This window comes from Phaseolus vulgaris, chromosome 5 (assembly GCF_000499845.2).
Source record: "Phaseolus vulgaris cultivar G19833 chromosome 5, P. vulgaris v2.0, whole genome shotgun sequence".
NCBI lineage: Eukaryota > Viridiplantae > Streptophyta > Magnoliopsida > Fabales > Fabaceae > Phaseolus > Phaseolus vulgaris.
In genome coordinates, this window is record NC_023755.2 from 2632805 (window position 1) to 2653758 (window position 20954).

The 20954-nt window shown below is 26.9% G+C and overlaps 2 protein-coding genes across 5 annotated transcripts; one reads left to right on the forward strand and one right to left on the reverse strand.

The window, feature by feature from the left end:
* The first annotated feature begins 1044 nt into the window (after nucleotides 1-1044).
* LOC137834804 (uncharacterized protein At5g39865) lies at nucleotides 1045-2654 on the forward strand. 2 transcript variants are annotated; one of them, XM_068642993.1, is made up of 2 exons: nucleotides 1045-1401; nucleotides 1695-2654. In XM_068642993.1, exon 2 carries the CDS (start codon nucleotides 1724-1726, stop codon nucleotides 2465-2467), a length of 744 nt encoding a protein of 247 aa, XP_068499094.1. In that variant the 5' UTR covers nucleotides 1045-1401; nucleotides 1695-1723; the 3' UTR covers nucleotides 2468-2654. The 2 variants fall into 2 exon arrangements, with proteins under 2 accessions (XP_068499094.1, XP_068499095.1); XM_068642994.1 differs by having other exon boundaries at nucleotides 1137-1401; nucleotides 1698-2654.
* Nucleotides 2655-9159: 6505 nt separating this feature from the next.
* Nucleotides 9160-19427, reverse strand: LOC137836210 (probable ADP-ribosylation factor GTPase-activating protein AGD11). Of its 3 annotated transcripts, none has more exons than XM_068645057.1 (11): nucleotides 18082-18148; nucleotides 17687-17745; nucleotides 17462-17582; nucleotides 13266-13352; nucleotides 12232-12316; nucleotides 11837-11912; nucleotides 11413-11579; nucleotides 11065-11308; nucleotides 10418-10534; nucleotides 10203-10298; nucleotides 9160-9699 (listed from the first exon to the last, which is right to left on the reverse strand). In XM_068645057.1, the coding sequence occupies exons 3-11, from the start codon at nucleotides 17508-17510 to the stop codon at nucleotides 9418-9420; spliced, it is 1203 nt and encodes a 400-aa protein (XP_068501158.1). In that variant the 5' UTR covers nucleotides 17511-17582; nucleotides 17687-17745; nucleotides 18082-18148; the 3' UTR covers nucleotides 9160-9417. The 3 variants fall into 3 exon arrangements, with proteins under 3 accessions (XP_068501158.1, XP_068501156.1, XP_068501157.1); XM_068645055.1 differs by having other exon boundaries at nucleotides 9167-9699; nucleotides 12232-12319; nucleotides 18082-18169; XM_068645056.1 differs by lacking the exon at nucleotides 18082-18148 and adding an exon at nucleotides 19308-19427 and having other exon boundaries at nucleotides 9231-9699; nucleotides 12232-12319.
* Between the last annotated feature and the right edge of the window lie 1527 nt (nucleotides 19428-20954).

Here is a 20954-nt window from a genome sequence, read left to right on the forward strand (position 1 = left end):
ATTATACAAAAATGGTAAAATTGTTAAATAAAGAGATGTATTATGATTTTTTTAAATTATTTTCATATTTACAATCTTATATATTTTATATATTCATAAGTAAATTAATTTGATAAATATCAAGCACAATACAATTTAACTCATGAGTCATATACATTTATTAGTTATTAATTAATTTTAAAACTATAGTATCATATTTAAAGATTATGCGGGATTTGGTTTGATTTTTAGTTTCTAATTAAAATTTAAACAAAACGGATCTATCCAAAAAAAATATAGATAAATAAGTCTTGAGAAGAAAAAAACTACTTCATTATGATTTTATAATATTTAACAATAATTAAAGCAATATTTAAACATTTTTTTTGAAAATGTTAGCATTTAAAATAATCTGTAAACATATCTATGATCAATATATGATCTAGAACAGAAGTAGATAACCCACATATTTTAAATTATGAACAAAACTTTAATTTTTTTACTATGTATACGAAGGATGAAAAATAACAATCTTTGACCACTGATAGGAAATATTTGTGTAAAAGAAAGCACAGTTATTTATTTATTTAATAAAATTTATTAATTGAAAATAAATATTTAATTTGAAGAGTAACTTTGACAGAATTTTAATTACTCATGAATGAGTAATTATGAATTAATTGTGCATTTCTTCTGCCAATGAATCTTGTTTTGTTTGAGTGTGGAGTGGGCCTAAATGTGGGCCTGAATTTCACAATCAACACACACATACGACAGAACATAGTTGGTACTACGTTGCCATGACACAAAAAAAAGAATTAAAATATTATTTACATTTTGTAAAAAAGGAAACTATAAAAAAAAAATTAATGTAATAAACATGATATTGTAAAATTTTATGGAAATTAACTGCATGAAGAAAATTTGGTGTCATTGTACAAAATAAAGATATATCATAAACACAAGTGAGTGATTTAATAGAAATGTATAAAAAATTAATTATAAAGTAAAACTTTATAACTTTATTTCTTCTTTTAAATGAAGAAAAGATGAAACAGAAGGTGCACCTTGTTTGGATTATAGTTTTTTAATTTAATTTATTAGTGTTTGAAGCTTTCTCTTTCTATAAATTGTTGGTGTTGTGGATAAACTCATTCAACCTTTCTCTTCATCTCTCAAAGCCACCTCCAAAACTAACAAACAGAACCCAATTCTTGTTTCAACTCCAAACTGAAAACACCTACACAAATTCCTCTGCAAACAAAACCCTAAAACTCAAAACAAACACAAAAATTCAACAACAAACACATACACACACAAAAACATCATTGCCTTAGCAAAAGTAACGAAACTCACCGCGTGGACTTTCCTCTTTCCGTCATTCATTGCCGCCGCGTCGGAGCATTCTCGCCGCCGCCTGAGGTGAAATTCTGCAAACCCTAATTTTCATCGCTTTCTTTCTTTTTTTCGTTTTTGTTTAAGCTCTCTCCCTTGAATTCGAGCTCGGTTGTGATTTTTGATTGAATGCAAAAAATCCTCAGAAGCTAAATTGTTCTAATTCGTGTTAAAATGAAGCTGCGTTGAAATATCAGCTACCGGCAAACGTAATTTTGAGCTAATTTCATTCCAGGAAATGGAATTGATTTTGAATCAGATGATGTAAATTATAGCATTTAAAAGTCAATTTCCGAAAACTCACGCTAATTTATGTTCAGTAGCTCGGAGATTGTCGAATTTGGCGAAGATGTCGCGGTTTCTGTTCTTCAACCGGTCGAACACGATTCACTCGGAGCCCACGCAGAAATCCTACCATCCTCAGAGCCAGCAGACTCTGGACCGGTCCAGTTCGCTGAGCCGGTTCTACGGATCCGTGCAGTCGGCGAAAACCTCAATCCGCGGGAAAATGGTGAAGAAGCTCTGCACCTTGTTCGAGTCCTCCTCGAAGAAGACTGCAGAATTGGAGTCCCAATCGGAATCGAAAGCGTGTTGGGACTCGTGTGCAACGACGACGACGCCGTTTCGGTTGTCCGGGACGGAGGAGCGGATCGTGGTGTATTTAACGAGCCTGCGCGGGGTTCGGCGAACGTTCGAGGACTGCAACGCGGTGCGCATGATTCTGAAGGGGTTTAGGGTTTGGGTGGACGAGAGGGACGTGTCGATGGACATAGCTTACAGGGAGGAGCTGCAGCGCGCGCTGGGCGAGCGCCATGTGGCGCTGCCTCAGGTGTTCGTGCGAGGGAAGTACGTGGGTGGCGCTGAGGTGATCAAGCACTTGTTCGAGAGTGGAGAACTGGCGAAGATCATTCTGGAAGGGCTCCCCCATCTGAGACCCGGCTTCGTGTGTGAGCATTGTGGGGATGCCAGGTTTGTGCCCTGCGAAAATTGCAGAGGGAGTCGGAAGGTGTTTGATGAGGACGAAGGGTGCTTGAAGAGGTGTTTGGAGTGCAATGAGAATGGTCTCCTTAGGTGCCCTTATTGCTGTTCTTGATCATGGCTTTTTCAATTCCTTTTGTTTTGTTCAAATTTCCTTTTCTTCATTCAAATGGGAATGGGGACTGTGTATATTGGAAATGGACATTGTAAATATTTACTGGTGTATAAAGATTTGCTAATTATTGGTGGTTGTAATGCAAATCATGAGATGCTTTAATATTATCCCTTCTTTTTTAGGCTAATCTTGGATCAATCTTCTCTGTGCCCTTTTACCCTTTTACATGTGTATATACACTTATTGGACACTGTCTTACACCTTGATTCACCCATCACAATCTTCAGAACAAGTCATGTTTTTTTATATGAATAACTGTTACATATTTTTGTCTCATTTGGTAAGAGGGGGAGTAATTGAACTCAGGGTATGAAGATGGATGTTGGTTTGAAGAGTATTTCATAGAAATTTGATGAGATTTCCAGTTAAGGAAATTGTAGTACTGATGCAAGAAATAATGTGGTAGTGACATTATTTAGGTTGTCATCTTCACTGGGCTTTTACAGTGTAGTGTATGGTGGTTGTATAGTTTGTTCATGGCATTTTGATTGACTCTGATATTGTTTTTCCAAGGGATTAAGATTGTCTGAAGTTATGAAATTGATCAGTTCTTTTTAATCTGTTTCATTCAATGTTAAGTTTTCTTTTGAAGTTAGAGTTAATGATCTTTAATAGTTGTTGGATTTGGATAATACATGTTTGGAAAATGCAGAGATTCCTCAGCAAAGAAAGTAGCTTTGTTTTTTTCTTAAAATAAGTTAACCTAAAGTGTAGACATATACTCTGTAAAGTACATGTCTCATTAAAGAGTGGTAAGTTGTCATTAATACATTATCTATCTTTAAATTAAGTACCAAATTAATATTCTTTAAAAAACCAAACTATTTCCTTGTTATTATTAATCTTGTTTATAACATAATCTATCTTTCTGATTACTTTTTCATGTATTTAAGAAAAAATTAATTATTATTTTTATATTTTAAATTTTGTAATGAATGCTAATTGATTGGTTTTACACATGTCATTCATGTCTTATCTATTAAATATGTTCATTTAAAATTCTACCACTTTTGATTATATAAATTAATTTTAATTCCATTCACTTTATTTCTATTATACTATTAATTAATATTCTAATAGAAAATTAAATTTTGTAATGAAAATAATTTTGTTTCTATTTAAGTATCATTTTCAAAGTTCCAAGTGTTACTCTCTTATCATTTATGTTATTCACCTTCCCTTAATCTTATAATTTGTTTGAATGTATGCATTTATTATAAAATAAAATTAGAAGTTAATTAGTAAAAACTTTAATTATTCTATTACAATAAAGGAAACTTACGGTATTTATTTATGTATGTTAAAAAAATTATACTAGTAACATTAGAAATAATATTGTAATGGTAAAATTAAAAATAATATTTTATTCTTGTTTATTTAAAAATAAATATCAATAAAATATTTATATTTTAAAATTTTGATAAGTGATGTTATATGTATATATTTAGTGTTGATTTCTAATCTTCATTTTACAACAATAACTAATGATTTTTATTTTACAAGTAATGTTGTTACTTAACTTAGTTTAGTTGTTACTTAACTTGGTTTATTTTACTCATAATTCATGATGTATTTATCTTGTATTTTTTTAATGATGCATACGCTAAAATAAAATATTTTGAAAAAAATAGTCAATTATAATATTTTATAAGAATTTATTTTTATCATACTTAGACAAAATGAATTAAATTTGAATGTCGCTTTTTTCTAGATGTTAAAAAATTGATAAAATGAGTGATGACTGAACACCTCTCAATCTAAATATAAATAGAGTGAGTAACATTTGAACACTTATTTATTGAGTCATTATATCTAGACAGAGCCATGTTCAAACATTTCTCTACCATTAGAAAATTATTAAATAAAAATCAATTTTAGTGATAAAAAATAATTATTTATTATATTAACTAAATTATATACTATTTTACACACTTAAAAAAATTATTATATCTAAATTACTTTTTATTATTGATAAATAATTTCTAAGGTATTAGATACCAATTTAGAAACTATTTATCAATAATGGAAATTATTTTAGATATCAATACTTTTTTTAATCTCTAAAATAATATCTAATTTAGTTAATATAACAACTAATTATTTTTTTTAATAAAATTAAATTTTATTTAATATTTTTTTTTTTGTAATGTTTTATCTAACATTGAAGAGATTTGCTAAATAACTAATGTTGAAGAGACATTTGAATGTTTCTCTATCAAGTCATTATATCTAGATAAAGTGAGTTATGTTTGAATGTCTAAAAAAAACCTTATCACTTTTTTAAAAATCTTTTCCCTTCTAAATAAACAAGTCATTTTGAATGTTATAAAAGAATTTTTTTAACACTTAATTATTTATCATGCAAACAACTTCACTCTCTTTTATTTATATTACTGGTATAAAATATGCTTGAAATTGTGTATCTTTGGATTAAAATATGCATTGAAATTGTGTATCTTCGGATTAAAACTGAGAAATCTTCAAAGTACTTTTACTTCTACAATATTTTTTTCCCTTTCTTTTTTGACATCAAAATTCACAATTGTATATTAAAATTTTCACATTTTGAAACTTCAATCTAAACATAAAATCTGTGGATGATCAATTACCGAAAACATGATTAATCATATTATCTAAGATCTCAATTCCACTGTTATATCTTAACCTCCAATATAAATTACATTGATGAAAAGTTCACATTAACTACACATAAATGCAACAAAAATAGAGTTTTAAATGCCAACAGAGATTGACAATAGTGTTTATATAGGTCTTGTTCAAGAGTATATAGATTGTCTTCATGTTTTGAAGAATGATTATATGTGTTTTAATAAATGGTTTTTTATGAGCAAAGAGTGTTTTTGATAAATGTGAATTGAAAATTGTTGACATTTCATTTGTTTCTTCACATTGGATAGTGTTGGTGCACCTAATGTTTATGACAAGAGATTTGAGATAGTGATTTCAAAAATTGAAAGGGAAAGAAAGAAGAAGAGGAAAAGAACATTTGATGATTATTCTTATTCTTTTCCATACCCAAATTAACTTCAAATACTTCTCTCTAATATTCTGCCTTCTCATATCAGCTACAATATTCCACAAATGCATTATTTAATCTTCTGTAAACATTTTATCTTATTTGTTTTTTATTAGGTATAAAATGTTTTCATGTTAGTATAATGAATGATGATTACCTTTACTAAAATCTTTAATTTATTATTAATAAGAGTAATATAATATACACTAAAAAAAATTATTAAATAAAAGTTAATTTTAAAAAATTAATTAAATAATGTATATTATATTCTTATAAAATTATTATTGGTATATAAAGTAGTTTCTATTATTAATAAAATTTATAAATTAGTTTTTAAATTAATATTTAATTAGCTACAAATATTTTAACCATCAACTTTTAGAACCTAAATTATTTAGAATCTAAATTAATTAGTAGTTAAAACATTGATAGCTAATTAAATAATAATTTAGAAACTAGTTTATAAATTTTATTAATAATAAAAATTACTTTTGATACCAATAATTTTTTAGTCTCTATAATAATATTTAATTTAGTTAATATAACAACTAATTATTTTTTCTTTAAAATTAATTCCTATTTAGTGATTTTTTTAATGATATATAACTTTAAGTATTTTTTTTTATTTTAAAAAATTAGTTTCCCACCCTCTCTTTGAAAATGCTTTTTTGAGGAAAATTTAATGGAAGATTGTTTTTGGAGACCATTATTTTTTGAAAACGTTATTTGTAAATCCAACCTCAGATCTTTGAAAAAAATTTGTAAATTTTGCCTTCTACTAAAATGCAACCTTAATGCTTGTTAGAAAGAGTAAAACAAATACAACACACTTTTTTTCGTTTGGTAAAGAAAAAATATATATTTTTATTCTTTTATCCTCTTCTTTGTCCCATTCCAAACACAACATTCAAATGTTTTTGGGTGGTTTGTGTGAAAATAGATATTTCAACTGTGAACGTGTTTATGGATAGGAAATGCATGGTGCATGAAAGAGATTTTGAATGGTGAGAGAACCAAGTATTTTTCTTTTTGTAAGCATTCCTTTATTGTTTAGGTAAATTAACATGAAACGCATAAAAATTAATTTTAGAGAATAAAAAAATTAATTATTATATTTATTAAATTAAATATTATTTTAAAGACAAAAAATTATTAATATCTAAATTAATTTTTATTATTGATAAATAATTTTTAAATTGATATCTAATTAGTACTATAATATTTTAATTACCAACTTTAGAATTTATAAAATCTAAATAATTGATAATTAATTAGATATTAATTTAGAAACTATTTATCAATAATACAATCTACTTTAGATATCAACAATATTTTTAATATCTAAAATATGATATAATTTAATTAAAAATAATAAAAAAATATTTTTTATATAAAATTAATTTTTATTTAATAATTTTTTAAAAATAATGATTTTTAATCAATTTAGTTATTATCAATTTGGTTAGGAATTTCAAATAATTGATCTTAATAAAATATGCTATATAAGTGGGATGACTTTTATCTTTTAAGCTAGTTCTCATAGTGTTGTTAAATAGAATTAATTATAAAATAGGTATAAAGTTTATCTGGATATTTTGATTTTTTTTTATAAATTATGATTCACTGTTATGTGGAGGACTGTGTAGACTTGAGAGCTCTGAAGTCTTTTTCTGCTTTAATTGATGACAATGAAGTCCACTTCAGTTGCCATTGGTGGCATTGGATTTGTAGCTAAAGGTGTCTTGATATTATGACAAAGCCACCAAAAGTGTTCTGTCAATAATCTTGTTACACCCTTTACATAATAAAATAATAATTTTTTTAATTTTTTAGTTCATTTATTTTAAATTATTTTATATTCTAAAATAAATTGTTATATCATTTCAATGGGGTTGGGTGAGTGTTTAATAGAAAATGGGGTATTTATCCTATAACATTTCTGTTTAGTAATACATTTTTGTTTATTGGGAAAACTTGAAAATTCAAGTTTGAAGTGGTATGTTAGTATGTCATTATCTGGTCAAAGATGATTTATCATTTTACTTTGCATAAAAGTTGTAATCCCTTTTAATAATTTTTATTGATCTAATGATTGTCTATAATGTATATAATAAATATGTCATTTTTATATAAGAAGGAGAGTATCAAATTTTAATTCTAAATTAAATATTATTTAGATGTATGGATATTTTAAAAAGGTTCATTTTTTATATTATTTTAATATTTTAATCATAATTAATGTAAATTCAAAGCCTAAACAAATTAGTTTAATTTTTTTTTATAAATATTAAGTAAATTATCTTACATGATATATAAGTCTCAAGTAAGTTTTCGTTAAAAACGTATATAAGCTAAACATTTTTTTCATTTGATTTTAATGATGTTCTCACTTTAATTTGTTAGAAAAATGATAATATTGAAGGAGTTATGTCCAAAAACATTTGGTGGTCGTATTGATGTGCAAGAAAATAGTAAAACAGTAAAAATGATGATAATGTGTATCTCTTATTATTATTATTCGAAAACTTGTCGTCACTTATTTTTTTAGTGCAAAATAGTTTGAAATTTTTGAAGTCAGTGTTTTGCTTTGTTTGGAGTGTTGTTTGTGTCTCATAACGATCCAATTCTAAACTTTCATCAGTTTAGGATGTGTAACACTTCAACAACGGTGAATGAAGTTTGGGGAATGGTATGGATTACAGTAGTTAACGATATTTGAATGCATAGGAACAAAGTTATTTTCAAAGGAGGTGTGGTTGATATTGTGGAAATGCCTGCTATGGCTTAGTTAAAGGTATGGTCTTGGCTAACTTCCAAGTTGAAATATGCTATCTTCTCTTATTTTGACTGGTGTTTTAACCTTTTGGCTTGCATGAGGATGGTCTGATTTTGTAGTTTTGTTGATTTTTTGTGGGAAGGTATGAGGTTTGGTAGAAATTCCTTCTGTTGTTTGTTGACTTTTTTAGGGGTACATATCTTTTATTGGGAGGACAAGATTTTTCTGAGTCATTTATTTTATTTTTTATTACTGATAAAAAAAAATAACTCATAAGAAAATCTCAAAAACATAATTTGGTTATTTTGACTTGTGAATTTTTCATTTGTTCATTTCATTCATTAAGAGAAATTATTGATTTATTAATAAATTAAATTAATAAATTTGTAGAAGTCATATTCACGAATTTATCGTGTAACATTAAATAACTTTTGATGTTAATCTTTCAATTATTATTGTATGCCCGATATTTATTACCCCATTCTCATCTAAAAGAATTTTTCTTGCTAGATATATTTCACATGTATATATACACAATCGAACAATGTTAACTGATATTGCACACCAAAATAAAGTAGTATGATGAAATTGAAATTGATTTTTAATTTGAATAAAACATTATAAACTTGATTTACTTTATAAAAAAAATTGAATATGATAATCGGATCAGTAATATTACATATATATTCTGCAAAAGTTATCAAGTAGTATAAGTAAGAAAAGTTGTCACACTCATGTTAATTAATCTTCATGAGTGAATAATTAGAAAATTGGCAATGGAAAAACATGAATGCATTGATAATGTTACATACACATTTTCTTAAATAATTTTTAATTAGTGAATAATTAGTTTTAAGGTACTGATTAGCGAATATATAACACATGAAGGTCAAAAAAGGTTGAAATGAATTGATAAGCTTGCTTTCCAAACTGCTATTGATATTTTGTATTCTGAACATCACATAAGGATGATCCATAGGCACAAAATAATGTTTATAGGAGAATTGGAATGGAACAATGTGGAGTAATGAATGGTCAAAATGTGTGTTTGACTAAGTTTATTGATATTTATATGAACTACTGAGTTAAAGGAACACATTCTAGTTCAATCTCCAACACACCTCTCTCAACATGTTGTAGCCTCAATGAGATCTCTTGTTTGATTTGTCCATCTTCAAGGGAAATTATACCATCTTTAAGAAGACTGTTGTCACCACTTGCTATCCATTTTCCAACTTCTGTACTCTCATTCACTGAAGATTTTTCATATGCCATTGCAGCTGAAACTAGAGGTTGAATGTCTATTTCAGCCTCACCCATAAAATCATCAGTTGAAAAAGTATCTTTGTCCAACACAATCTGCATAAATGCATCACCATAAGCAAATTTTGACGGTTAGCTTGTTTTCAATACTAGGTGTGAGCTCTAAATTTTATCGTAAATTATGTGATTAAACTTGTTTTATAAGCTAAAAGTACGGAGTCATAATGACGTGTTTGAATCTGTTAATGGAGTGAGAGCGTGAAAAGAAGAGTGGGAAGATCCTTTATTTGAATCAACATGTTTGGAGGTGGAATCAACATGTTTGTAACCCCTTAAATTATCTTAAAATTCAGTGTCTTTTTTAGAAAAAAAAAAATACCCACCATCTCTTTTAGTTATTTATTTTTATTTTAACAAGATAAATGTTTAAACCTAATAGATTTCAGGTTTTATGAAAGAAAGAAATGGGTATTAAGTGTGATTTGTATGTAACATCTATTGCTAAAATAACTATTAATTAGTGTATAAATCTAGTTATCAAAAGATACATTTGATTATTTTTCATGGGATTTATCACTATGGAAATGTACTGAACTTACAATTTTAAGAGGAGGAATGCAATCTGGAATTGACAACATTAGGCTTTCATTCCAAATTGGGTTTAAATTGTTCTTTATGACACGTGTCTTCACTGACTGCAATGTAAGAGTAGATATTGAAGTTTAGTTTGAAAAAAATAAAATAAAATAATATATATATATATATATATTTATATGAATGGTGTGAAGTATAGTTTATAGATGAAGAATCTCACTTGGTGACCAAGAGATATGGTCACATAAGGATCACTACTCATCACATCACGAACAGCAAGATTAGTGCCCTTAACCACATTCACCTTTATCAATCCAACAAATTCGGTCATTCCTGCCTATAACAAGGACAAACAAACTCACTATTAGAATAATATATGAATGAAATATTTTTATTTTTTTAATAGATGTGAGATCTCCAACACATCATCACGCCGAGAGTGACAGTTCGTGTGTGAGATAACATATTATAGGTGGTCCAATAACGACTCGAAAGAAATAGCACGATAAGCCTAACAAATACTCGTTAAGATAAACTTTAAATGGTTCTGATACCATATTATGAAATGGACTTTAAATCTAACTCAAACCCATAAAATCGGCTCATGGAGTGAGTTTTGCACACACTTATATACAATAAAATATATTCTTATTTTTAGTATATGTGAGATCTCCAAAATTTTTAAGAACTATAAGGATAATTCAATTTTATAAAATGGACTTATAAGATAAGATTTACATTCATTTATAAATTATGAAATATCTTTATTTCTAGTTAGTATGAGATCTACTTTTCTATCCGCATAATTTATTTAGCATATGTTTGATATAGGTAATTAATAGTATATATAATCAAATGAAATATTACCAATGAGTTGGTCTTCTTGGCTCTAAAGTCATGGCAATCTTTTCTTCCTCGACTATTTCGAAATGTTCTGCCAATAAAATGTCTATTTGGTGGTTTATTATCACAATGTTTTTTTTCTCGTGTGAAAGGATTTCTTGAGTAACTAATTTGAGAATCTGATGAACTTCCTGAATGGGGTGGTGGTATGAAGGGACAAGACATGTTATCCTCAGTATCAGAAAACTGCAGATACTCGTATTTTCTCCTGCAAAATCAAATTCCATTTTATTAATCATATTAATGCAGTTCAACATAATTATGAATTTTGCATGCATGCACTTTTTTTTTAGTACGTGCTTGTCCATTTACCTAATGAAATCTGAACGTTCTTCGATAGAAGAATCTGGTCTTGGTTTTCTTATGTTATTAATTGGGAGGTGAACTTCATACTTCTTGTTGACTAGTGTATTTCCACCCAATTTCACCAATGCATCAACTTGTTCATCTGTCCATTCATCTAGGTTTAGGGACAGAACCTGTGACGATGTTAAATCATTGTTAGAATTTTTATTTTGCTCGACAAAGAATGATAACATTAAAGTAGAACATTTAAGGAATACTACAACCTATATAAAAACAAAACCTGTTAATTTCGAATATTAGTTACATCAAACTAAAACCTAAGTTTAACTAAACAAAGATTACAACTTTTTACAATAGAATAAAATCTATAATCATATAAATATCAACCATATAATACGCCTACAATTTTATGTCTTATACTAAAAATTACCTTGGATATATGGACACCTAGGCTTCTATGTATTCCAGAACATTTGATGCAAATAAATACTCCAATGTTTAAAGACCTGTGTAATCCAACCAATGGTGTGTGAATATAAATAAATGCAGATACTATATGACTTTTTTATTTTACACAACTAACTTTTCAATACTTTTTTTTTTTTTATCATAGTTTATGTTTAAATGTTCTTCTTCCATTCTTCTAGTAATCTAGAAACATAAATGGAAAAAAATCATGCTAGAACTGAGATAATTGGATAAAAAAAGCTTTCTTAGAGATAAAAATATTGATAAAAACTTGTCAATAATTCAGATCCAAAAAACATGAGGAATGAGTAATTGATGTAATTAAACTAAAGTCCTTTAAAAATGAAAAACACTTACACCCATTTTGGCTCTAATGCTCCACAATCAGCACAATATCTATTCCCAGCTTGACGCATCAAACTGTCTAATCTTTTCTGTGGACCTACTACAAGAAAATAAAATAAAAATAATATTAAACTTATAAATTAACTCAAATTCTCTTATCAAATTTATCTCCCAACACATTAATATTTGTGATTTCTAAACCATACTCACTTAAAAAAAAAATCAAAAACACATAAGAAAATTATTAAATAACAATTTATTTTTTAATAAATAAATAAATAATTATTATAATAATTATGTTATATATTTTATAAATTAAAAAATTATTAATATCTAAAATAATTTTTTATTATTAATATAAAATTATAAATTAATTTTTAAATTGATATTTAATATCATTTAACTACTAATGATTTTAGATTTTAAATTAAAAATTTAAAATAGTTAGTAGTTAAAATTTTGATTATTAATATTAAATATCAATTTGAAACTTAGTTCATAAAAATAAGAAATAACTTTAAATATTAATAATTTTTTAATTTATAAATAGTATTTAATTTAGTTAATATAATAATTAAGTATTATTTTTTTTAAAAATTAATTATATTATTTAATATTTTTTCTAATAGTGATATAGGATGTCTAATTATCTATATTTCTTTTCACTTGGAAGGACAAACATATATACTAAATCCTTGTGTGTGCTAACTTTTCACGATTCTAGATTGATTACTAAAAACATTCTTTCCAAATTTGTACTTGTCCTTTATGCTGCAAATGATTTTCCAATGTAGTTTATGAAGTACCAATAATAAAAATATGAATTAGTTATGATTTTATTTCGAAATTATTAGCAATAATAAGACTATCATAATAAAATGAATAGTTATTTTCTATTTAAACAAAAACTTGAAAAAAAAGGTAAAACTGAAAATTCATTAAAATGATAAATAATCTCTATTTAACAACGCCCCTTATGGTTAATATGTTTTGAAAAGTCAAACTTCTCATCCTATAAAAATAAAATAAAATAAAAGGTATATTACCAGAAGACATCCATTGTTCTTTTGCAACGTGAGCATTGAAACTAGGATTTTCTGAACAAAAGAGATCATAAAGACATGATCCTGATCCTACAATTAAGCATTTCATTTAATAGTTAGCACAATATTATGGTCTCATCATAAATTGCAATGCACACTAAAAAACAATTAAGAGTTGTTCCTTCAAACTAAATGTCATCAAATGAAAGTTAACAACATACAACAAACAAAAAAATAACAATAAATATTTGTAATAATTGGGTCACTAGCATTTTAGATATCCATACAATTCCCTTTTATAAAGATGACAATAAACTAATACAAATTAGTTAGCATATATGCATAAATCAAACTAACTAATTAATTTTTAACGTGAAGAAATCTCAATACTTGTCTAAAAATTAATCTCATGAAACCTTGTCTAAAAACTTCTATTACTAATAATTAATATATACACCATACGTTTTCTTGAAATATCCAAGGATTAAAAAAATCATTAAGGTGGTTAACAACATAAAAAAATCCTTAACTAGACTCTAACGATCTAATGATCTATTAGTCTTTAACCAGACTTCTACAATGTCAACAATCTTGCTTACCCTTTATGATGGAGGACCATTCCAACTACCTAAAAAGATTATTTTCTAGAAATTTTTTTTTCTAAAGCCTTGTAAATTTGTATAGAGTAATTATGAATTTCTATTTCTGTCTTTAAAATTCTGTATTAGAATTTTTTGAGCCAATTTTTAGATTAAAGTTAAAGAGCTTGAAGGGAAGTCTACTTGGCATCCACATTGGCACCACATGAGCCCTTTCCTTCCTTTTTCCAAACTGACTCTTCCTTCTCCTTCATGATGATTTAAGCGCCTCATGCTTGCCTTCCTCTCCTCTTATGCCACTTGTCACATCATGAATGGAGAGCTTTGTGATACATGGATTGCCACGTGACAACCCATGAAAGGAGAGTTTTTAGGTGTCACATATCACTCCATGAATGGAAAGTTTTGAGTTGGGAGATAAACTTATTACTACCGTTCCTCCTAGTTTCTTTGTTTAAGAGACTATCCTTAACCAGGTCAAAAGTTAGTTTTCCATTAGAAGCAGACTCGTTCAGGCACTAATGTTTTCCAACTTTCTGGTAATGATCTAAGCAAAAACAAAGCAAATAACTCATTATCTAACACAATATCCATAGTGATCTATCGGTTCACCATATTATGAAAACTATTGAAGTGTTCAACCACTGAGGAACCATATTTGTATTTCAAGTTTATTAGTTTCCTAATAAGGAATGCATTGTTCAAGGAATTTTTAGACTCAAACAAATCGTTTAATCTCTTCCATAATTTATAAGCTAGAGTCTCACTTGATACATGATGATAAATAGATTGATTTGTCCATTTCCAGATCATGCCAATACTCTTCCTATTTATCTTCTTCCAATCTCCCTTACATATATTTGTTAGTTTAAGACCTTGTTCCTCAATAGGATCATACGCCTTTGCAAAATAGTTGTTGGGAAGATAAAAAAAAGCAAGCAGAAGCAAAACCCATTTCAATTCTTCCTTATAGATATAATAAACAAAACAATGAGATGCATTAAATAGAAAGGAAAGAAACTAGGAGACACCAAAACTTTTTAACGTGAAAAAACCTCAATATGAAGAAAAAACCCACGAGACCTAGTCTAGTAAAACTTTCATTAATAATAATTAATGGGTACACCACAAGTTCTTTTGGAGACTCCAAGGGTCAACATAAAATATTCTCTTCACCAAAAAGGTGGATAATAACACAAGAAACCTTAATGGGTATGTAGCTAGACAATAGATAAACTTTTCTCGAAGTTCCTTCTCCGTATAGATTTGTATAGGACACACTGATTACTATTTTCTTCTTTCTCTATCCCTTTGTGGCTTCTTTTCTTTTCACATCAGAGGCACTCATCTTTTCTGTCTTTTTATCTCCTCATAAAAATCATAATGCAAAAGGATGCATTATTTTAGCTGCATAATGGGTTGATAGTCAATAAATAAAATACTTCTCTTTCTTTTTCTTAATTAAGTTAGCTTGGTTCCAATAAATTGGTGACTCATCTGAAAAATATGATGTCAATCCCTTATGTGGGTTTAGCTCAGGTCTCATTGTTTTGAGATCTCTTCGGTGAATCTCCCCTAAAAGGATCTAACAGTGGTATCAAAGTTGATGGTTCGTCTTAGTGATCAACTCAAAGGAGTATAGTACGATCATGTATCAAAAGTATTCCTGATGGAGGTTTCGGGTAAATGTGTCTCGTTATGTTAAAGACAGTACAAGTACTAGTGGAGTAATCGTGGTTAGAATTATTTATGCTCGATGGAGATGTACCAATATGAAGGGACTCACACTTGACGAGATTGTTAGGGAACCCAAGTGTGAGTCTAAGTCTCACACTGAGTAGAAATGAGAATGTTGTGCAACATATAAGGAAGAAGACTCACAAACCCATTGTCTTTAAGATTTTGGTTTGAAGGTGGTGTCAATCCCTTATGTTGGTTTGGCTTGGGTCTCGTGGAATATCCTTGGTGAATCCCCCTCGAAAGACCTTACAGTGGTATCAGAGTCGATTTTTTGTCTTGGTGATCGGCTCAAACGAGTACAATATAATCCCTGTATCGAAAATTTTTCTAACAAAAGTACTAGTGAGGTACTCGTGGTTAGAAATGCTTTCGCTTGAGGGAGATATACCAATGTGGAAAAGTATCACATTGAGTATAAGTAAGAAAGTTGAGGAAAATATAAGAAAGAAGACCTATAAACTCATTAATTATTTTAAGGTTTTTGATTAAATGTAGTGCTAAATAATTTATTGCTTTATAAAATTGTATATTTTACTTTTCACCACTATATAGTCTATCCATGAAAGAATTTAGTATACTAAGGTATTATAATATAAAATAATAGATTCATGTCTTATTAATTTTTAAATATTCTAATTGTCTTTGACAACACTTTTAGTTTTACTAGCTACAAGAAACTAACAACTAACAAATCTAATTATAAAAATAAAATCATTAACTTCATAAACGTCAAAAAAGAAGAGAAAGCACTTTCTATATGAAAAGAAAATTGTGCTTTATTATTTTTTATTCTTTTATGCAAATGACAATGAGAAAGATAATATTTATTTTAATTCTACATTATTTATAAAGAACAAAAGTTTGTTATTATGAATTTTTTTATATAATCATTTAAAAACAATACAATGGTGCTTAATTGGTAAGGTTACCCATTATAATAATACTTATAACTCATCACTCTTGATTTCGAACTTATCTTTCTAAATCAATGTGTCAAACTTGTAAACTCTATTGATAAATGAATATATGTTTAAATGTGTAAGTTCATTTCACTAACTTATTTAAGTGAGGAGGGATTAAAATAAGGTTGTATGTGATAGAGACTCTTTATTCAAAATACCACATCAAACAAAAAGAGATTATGAAAGGAAAAAAATTATTGTGATTTTTGCATACCCACCAACATACAAATTTTCAAATTGTAACTAGAAATTTGTTCAATGTCACAATTTAACTTATTTTTGGACAACAAATTCTCAAAAAGATGGTACTTTGTGTTCAACGGCTAGATCATTGTTTGGAATTCTGAAGAGGGAGAAAAATAGTAGTGATTCTATTATAGGGTTTTTTTTTATCTTCTTTATTATTTGTAAGCTTTGTTGTTTGATTTGTTTTTTTTTTATTGTATATATTGTCCATGCACTTGTTGAAGACTTTGATGTATCATTTATTAATTATAGTGAATATACTTTTTGCCTAGATGATTCATGATTTTTATCATTTGTATCTCATATACCCTTGTTCTTCTTATTTTCTTGCCATGCTCTATTATTTTATATTTCTCATAAATTTTGGGAAGTTCAAAAAGTTTTATTCCCCTATTTATTTTATGTTGTTAAATTATTATTTTAATATATTCTCTTATAATAAAGACATAATCTTAGTTCCTTGAAGGAAGGAAATAGTATTATCTATTGTCATCATTATTGTCTCTCATAACTCAAAAGTAAGAAGAAGAAAAAAGTGAATGAAATAATATTATCATATTCAAATTACTAATTTTTCTTGTATAAGACATCAATGTTATATTCCTTTGTTTGGGAGAGGGAAAGAGAAAAAAAAGGAATAAGAAGGTTTTACCTGATATACCATTGGTATTAGGATTTTCTGGTTGAACAGACATCTCCATTTTGAAATATTTGAAAGGTCAAAAGAAATTGAGGCTATAACATTGGAATAGATATGTCTATCCGCTACTCCTCTGCAAATTGCATGAAGAAACATAAAATATGACCAATAACAATGAAATAAGAATGGTACAAAAGATAAGAAAAGAAAATTGTGTTTTCAAATAGAAAAGCTTACCAATCAAATAATCTCCTTTCTCATATTAAATTGAGCATTCGTCAACGACACCTTATCCTCTACAACAATTAAGAATGTTATCACAAATTAAAAAAAAAACATATTTAATCAATTGAATTTTGTTAACCATTGTAGCAATACAAAGAATTAGAACATTTTCAAACGATGAAATTTGAATTGATAAACTTTGAAGATTAAACGGCGAAATTTGATAAAATTGATCTAAAAAGCCAAAAAGAAATTGAAATGAGAAGTAAATATGGATTTCTAAAAACGAGAACTTATTCTTGAATTTATGTTCTAACAAGTTATTCTTCTTGCTATCAAAAGTGAATGAGAAAACTACAATAATTATTGGGATTGAAGTCTTTTGTTGGGATGAATGTTTTACCCACCATAGAACATACATAGAAAATTGATGTTCCTAGAGAAATACTTGAACGCGCTTCACAGGGGCGAGTTGAATCTTGTTCGTGACAAATCAACATATATTTATCCAACACACATTGCTACATCAATTCCTCCACTACTACCATTAATAGACATTTCCAATCTATTTTTGTTTATTTTGTGATGTTTATATTAAAGCAATGTAAAATGTAAAAAAAAAAAATCTAACTCCAAACTCTTTTATTTTTATAATTAAATGATAACCATACAACTAAAGTTATAAAACTTCTACCATTCAATCGTATCTAGTAGGGATAACAATACATGTGTCAATTTGATTATATATGTTTGCAACAATAAAAGTAAAACTCATTTATTTTTTTATCAATTTCTAGGTATGAAATTTGTGTCTCATTTTCATTATTCTTTAGTAGTGGATATTCTGGATATATTTATACTTGTATTCATATTATATCAAATGTTAATTAAATATTTTTTTCAAAAAAATAATATAGAAAACATGATATTATAAAAAATTTACTGTAAAATATTGAGAGAAAAAATTATTTTGTTCAAACAAACACATCATAAGTTACCTTAAATATACAATTATAAGTACTATAATTCCTTTTAATATGTATATATAGAGAGACACATACACAAATAATATGTTTTGTTACTTACTATTATGTCTTGAGTACTCACTTAAAAATAAACATGAATTATTTTATACGTACAAATGGCGTACCTTTTTTCTAATAAATAAATAAAAAATTCAAAATTATTCTTTAAAATGTAAATTCAAATAAAAAAACTTATTCTTAAAATAATATTTGAATAAAATTACATAAAAGAAAATATTTCTAAAAGAAATTAAATAAGTTGAAATGTAAGATATAAATTTAATTAAAACTAATCTCTTTTAAAAAAAAATTAATTTCATTAGTTAAAATAAAAGCACAAATTTATGAAATCAAATTATAAATCGTTTTTTAATATTTTTCACTAAAAATAGTACTTATCTCATCAACAACAATAATTAAAATATTTACACTCATTATTATAGAATATCCATTACAAGTGTTCATTCAATATTAGTTAAAATTACCTATATAGTATTTATTACAAATTTTACTCAAAAAAGTAAAAAAAAAAATCATCTCTCAAAACATATCTAAATAACATATAGGCATAAAAATAGGAAATGAAGATTTGAAGTTTGAGAACTTACCTTAACCAATATTCCACTTCCCTTGTTGCTGTTATTTCATCTTCTTCTTCCTCAAACCTTTGCTGCTTCAATGCCTTCAGATGCTTCAATGCTTTCTTCAGAGACCATGTTTTTGTCTCGAAGAGAGATATATATACACATGTTTATACATACATACATATATATATATATCTGCATTATCCTAATATATGATGAGATTGTGGTATGCATGTTTTTTCATGTTTGGGTCAACGGATATCATCCTCTTGCAAGCTGTCACAAGATATTCTCCTTCACATTTGTGTCTATTCATTATTTTTCTCGTGCCATAAGAACATCTCATTAAAATAATTAGGAATTTATTAATAAGTAAATATGTTAAGACTAAACTATTACAACTCTTTTTTTTCTAAACTTTTTCAATCATCTTCTTTATTATATTGTAAATATAATGATTCTAAAATTTGAGAGAGTAGATGTGAAATTAAAAATTATGTAATGTAATAATAAATTAGACATTTGTAAAGAGTTTTGAAAATTGGGATTTCGCACTACTAAAAAAATTTATTAAATAATTAAATAAAAATTAATTTAAAATAAATATATTATTATTATATTAATTAAATTAGATATTATCTTATAAACTAAAAAATTATTATATTTAAATTAATTCTTATTATTAATAAAAAATTATAAATTAATTTATAAATTAATATTTAATTATTTATCAAGTTTTTAATAACTATCAACTTTTCGGTACGCTTTTCTTCTTCTTGTTCTTGAAATGTTTAATTACTTTCCAATTCAACAATTTGAAAGTAATTTTTGAATTTAGAAAATTACTTTTGTATAAAATTCAGAAGTCAACTTTATTTTAAATTATAGAATTTATAATTCAAATTTAATTTTTAAATTCTACAATTTGGAACCATTCATAAGTCATATCACTTTCAAATTCTAAAATTTGGAATACAAATTTGGCTTCCGAATTTTATAATTTGGAAACCATTACGACTTTCAAATTTCTCTATTCAAAATTCGTTATACCGGTCGCTTCTTCCTGCACTTTCATATGTTTTTGTGTCACCTCATAAATTTTTGTATTTCAAAATTATCTTTCAATAAAAGAGTTAAAGTGTAATTTATATTCTAGATTACATAATACAATAGTCTTTTTCCAGATCTATGATTAACTTTCAGATTATATAATCTCGAAATCTTTTTTAAATATGATATTAGCTTTCGAATTATGTAATTCAGATTATATCCAGATTACATAATTCATAAGCTACTCTCGAATCCAGAAAATAAATTTAAAAAATTTTAATTCGAAATACTATATTTTAAAAAACAACACGAAAGATACTCAAATCAATTACAAATCAATGTAAGAAAAGCGTGAATGTACTTGGGGTGCCGAGTGAGATAAAATGGAAGAAGAAAACTAAATGACAAAAATATTTTCACATTTAGTATGGTGCCATAAAAATGTATGGAGGTGCAGGAAGAAACAGCCTACTCTACGGGCTTAGAGAGAAAATGAACAGTTCATGGGTTGCAGGGACATAGGGTTATTTTTAAGGGTATTTTAGTCTATTCACAAAGATATGGAGATGCAGGAAGAATCTATGGGGTGCAGGAAGAAACTTCCTTGTAAATGAGTTCCAA

Excerpts from the sequence above, each read along its gene's own strand:
- LOC137836210 (XM_068645055.1), bottom strand. The coding sequence starts at position 17,510 with ATGGAGATGTCTGTTCAACCAGAAAATCCTAATACCAATGGTATATCA. Across the intron at positions 11,580-11,836 it reads TAGGTGTCCATATATCCAAG|GTTCTGTCCCTAAACCTAGA; the intron begins GTAATTTTTAGT and ends ACATCGTCACAG. Across the intron at positions 11,309-11,412 it reads GAACGTTCAGATTTCATTAG|GAGAAAATACGAGTATCTGC; the intron begins GTAAATGGACAA and ends TTGATTTTGCAG.
- LOC137834804 (XM_068642993.1), top strand. The coding sequence starts at position 1,724 with ATGTCGCGGTTTCTGTTCTTCAACCGGTCGAACACGATTCACTCGGAG.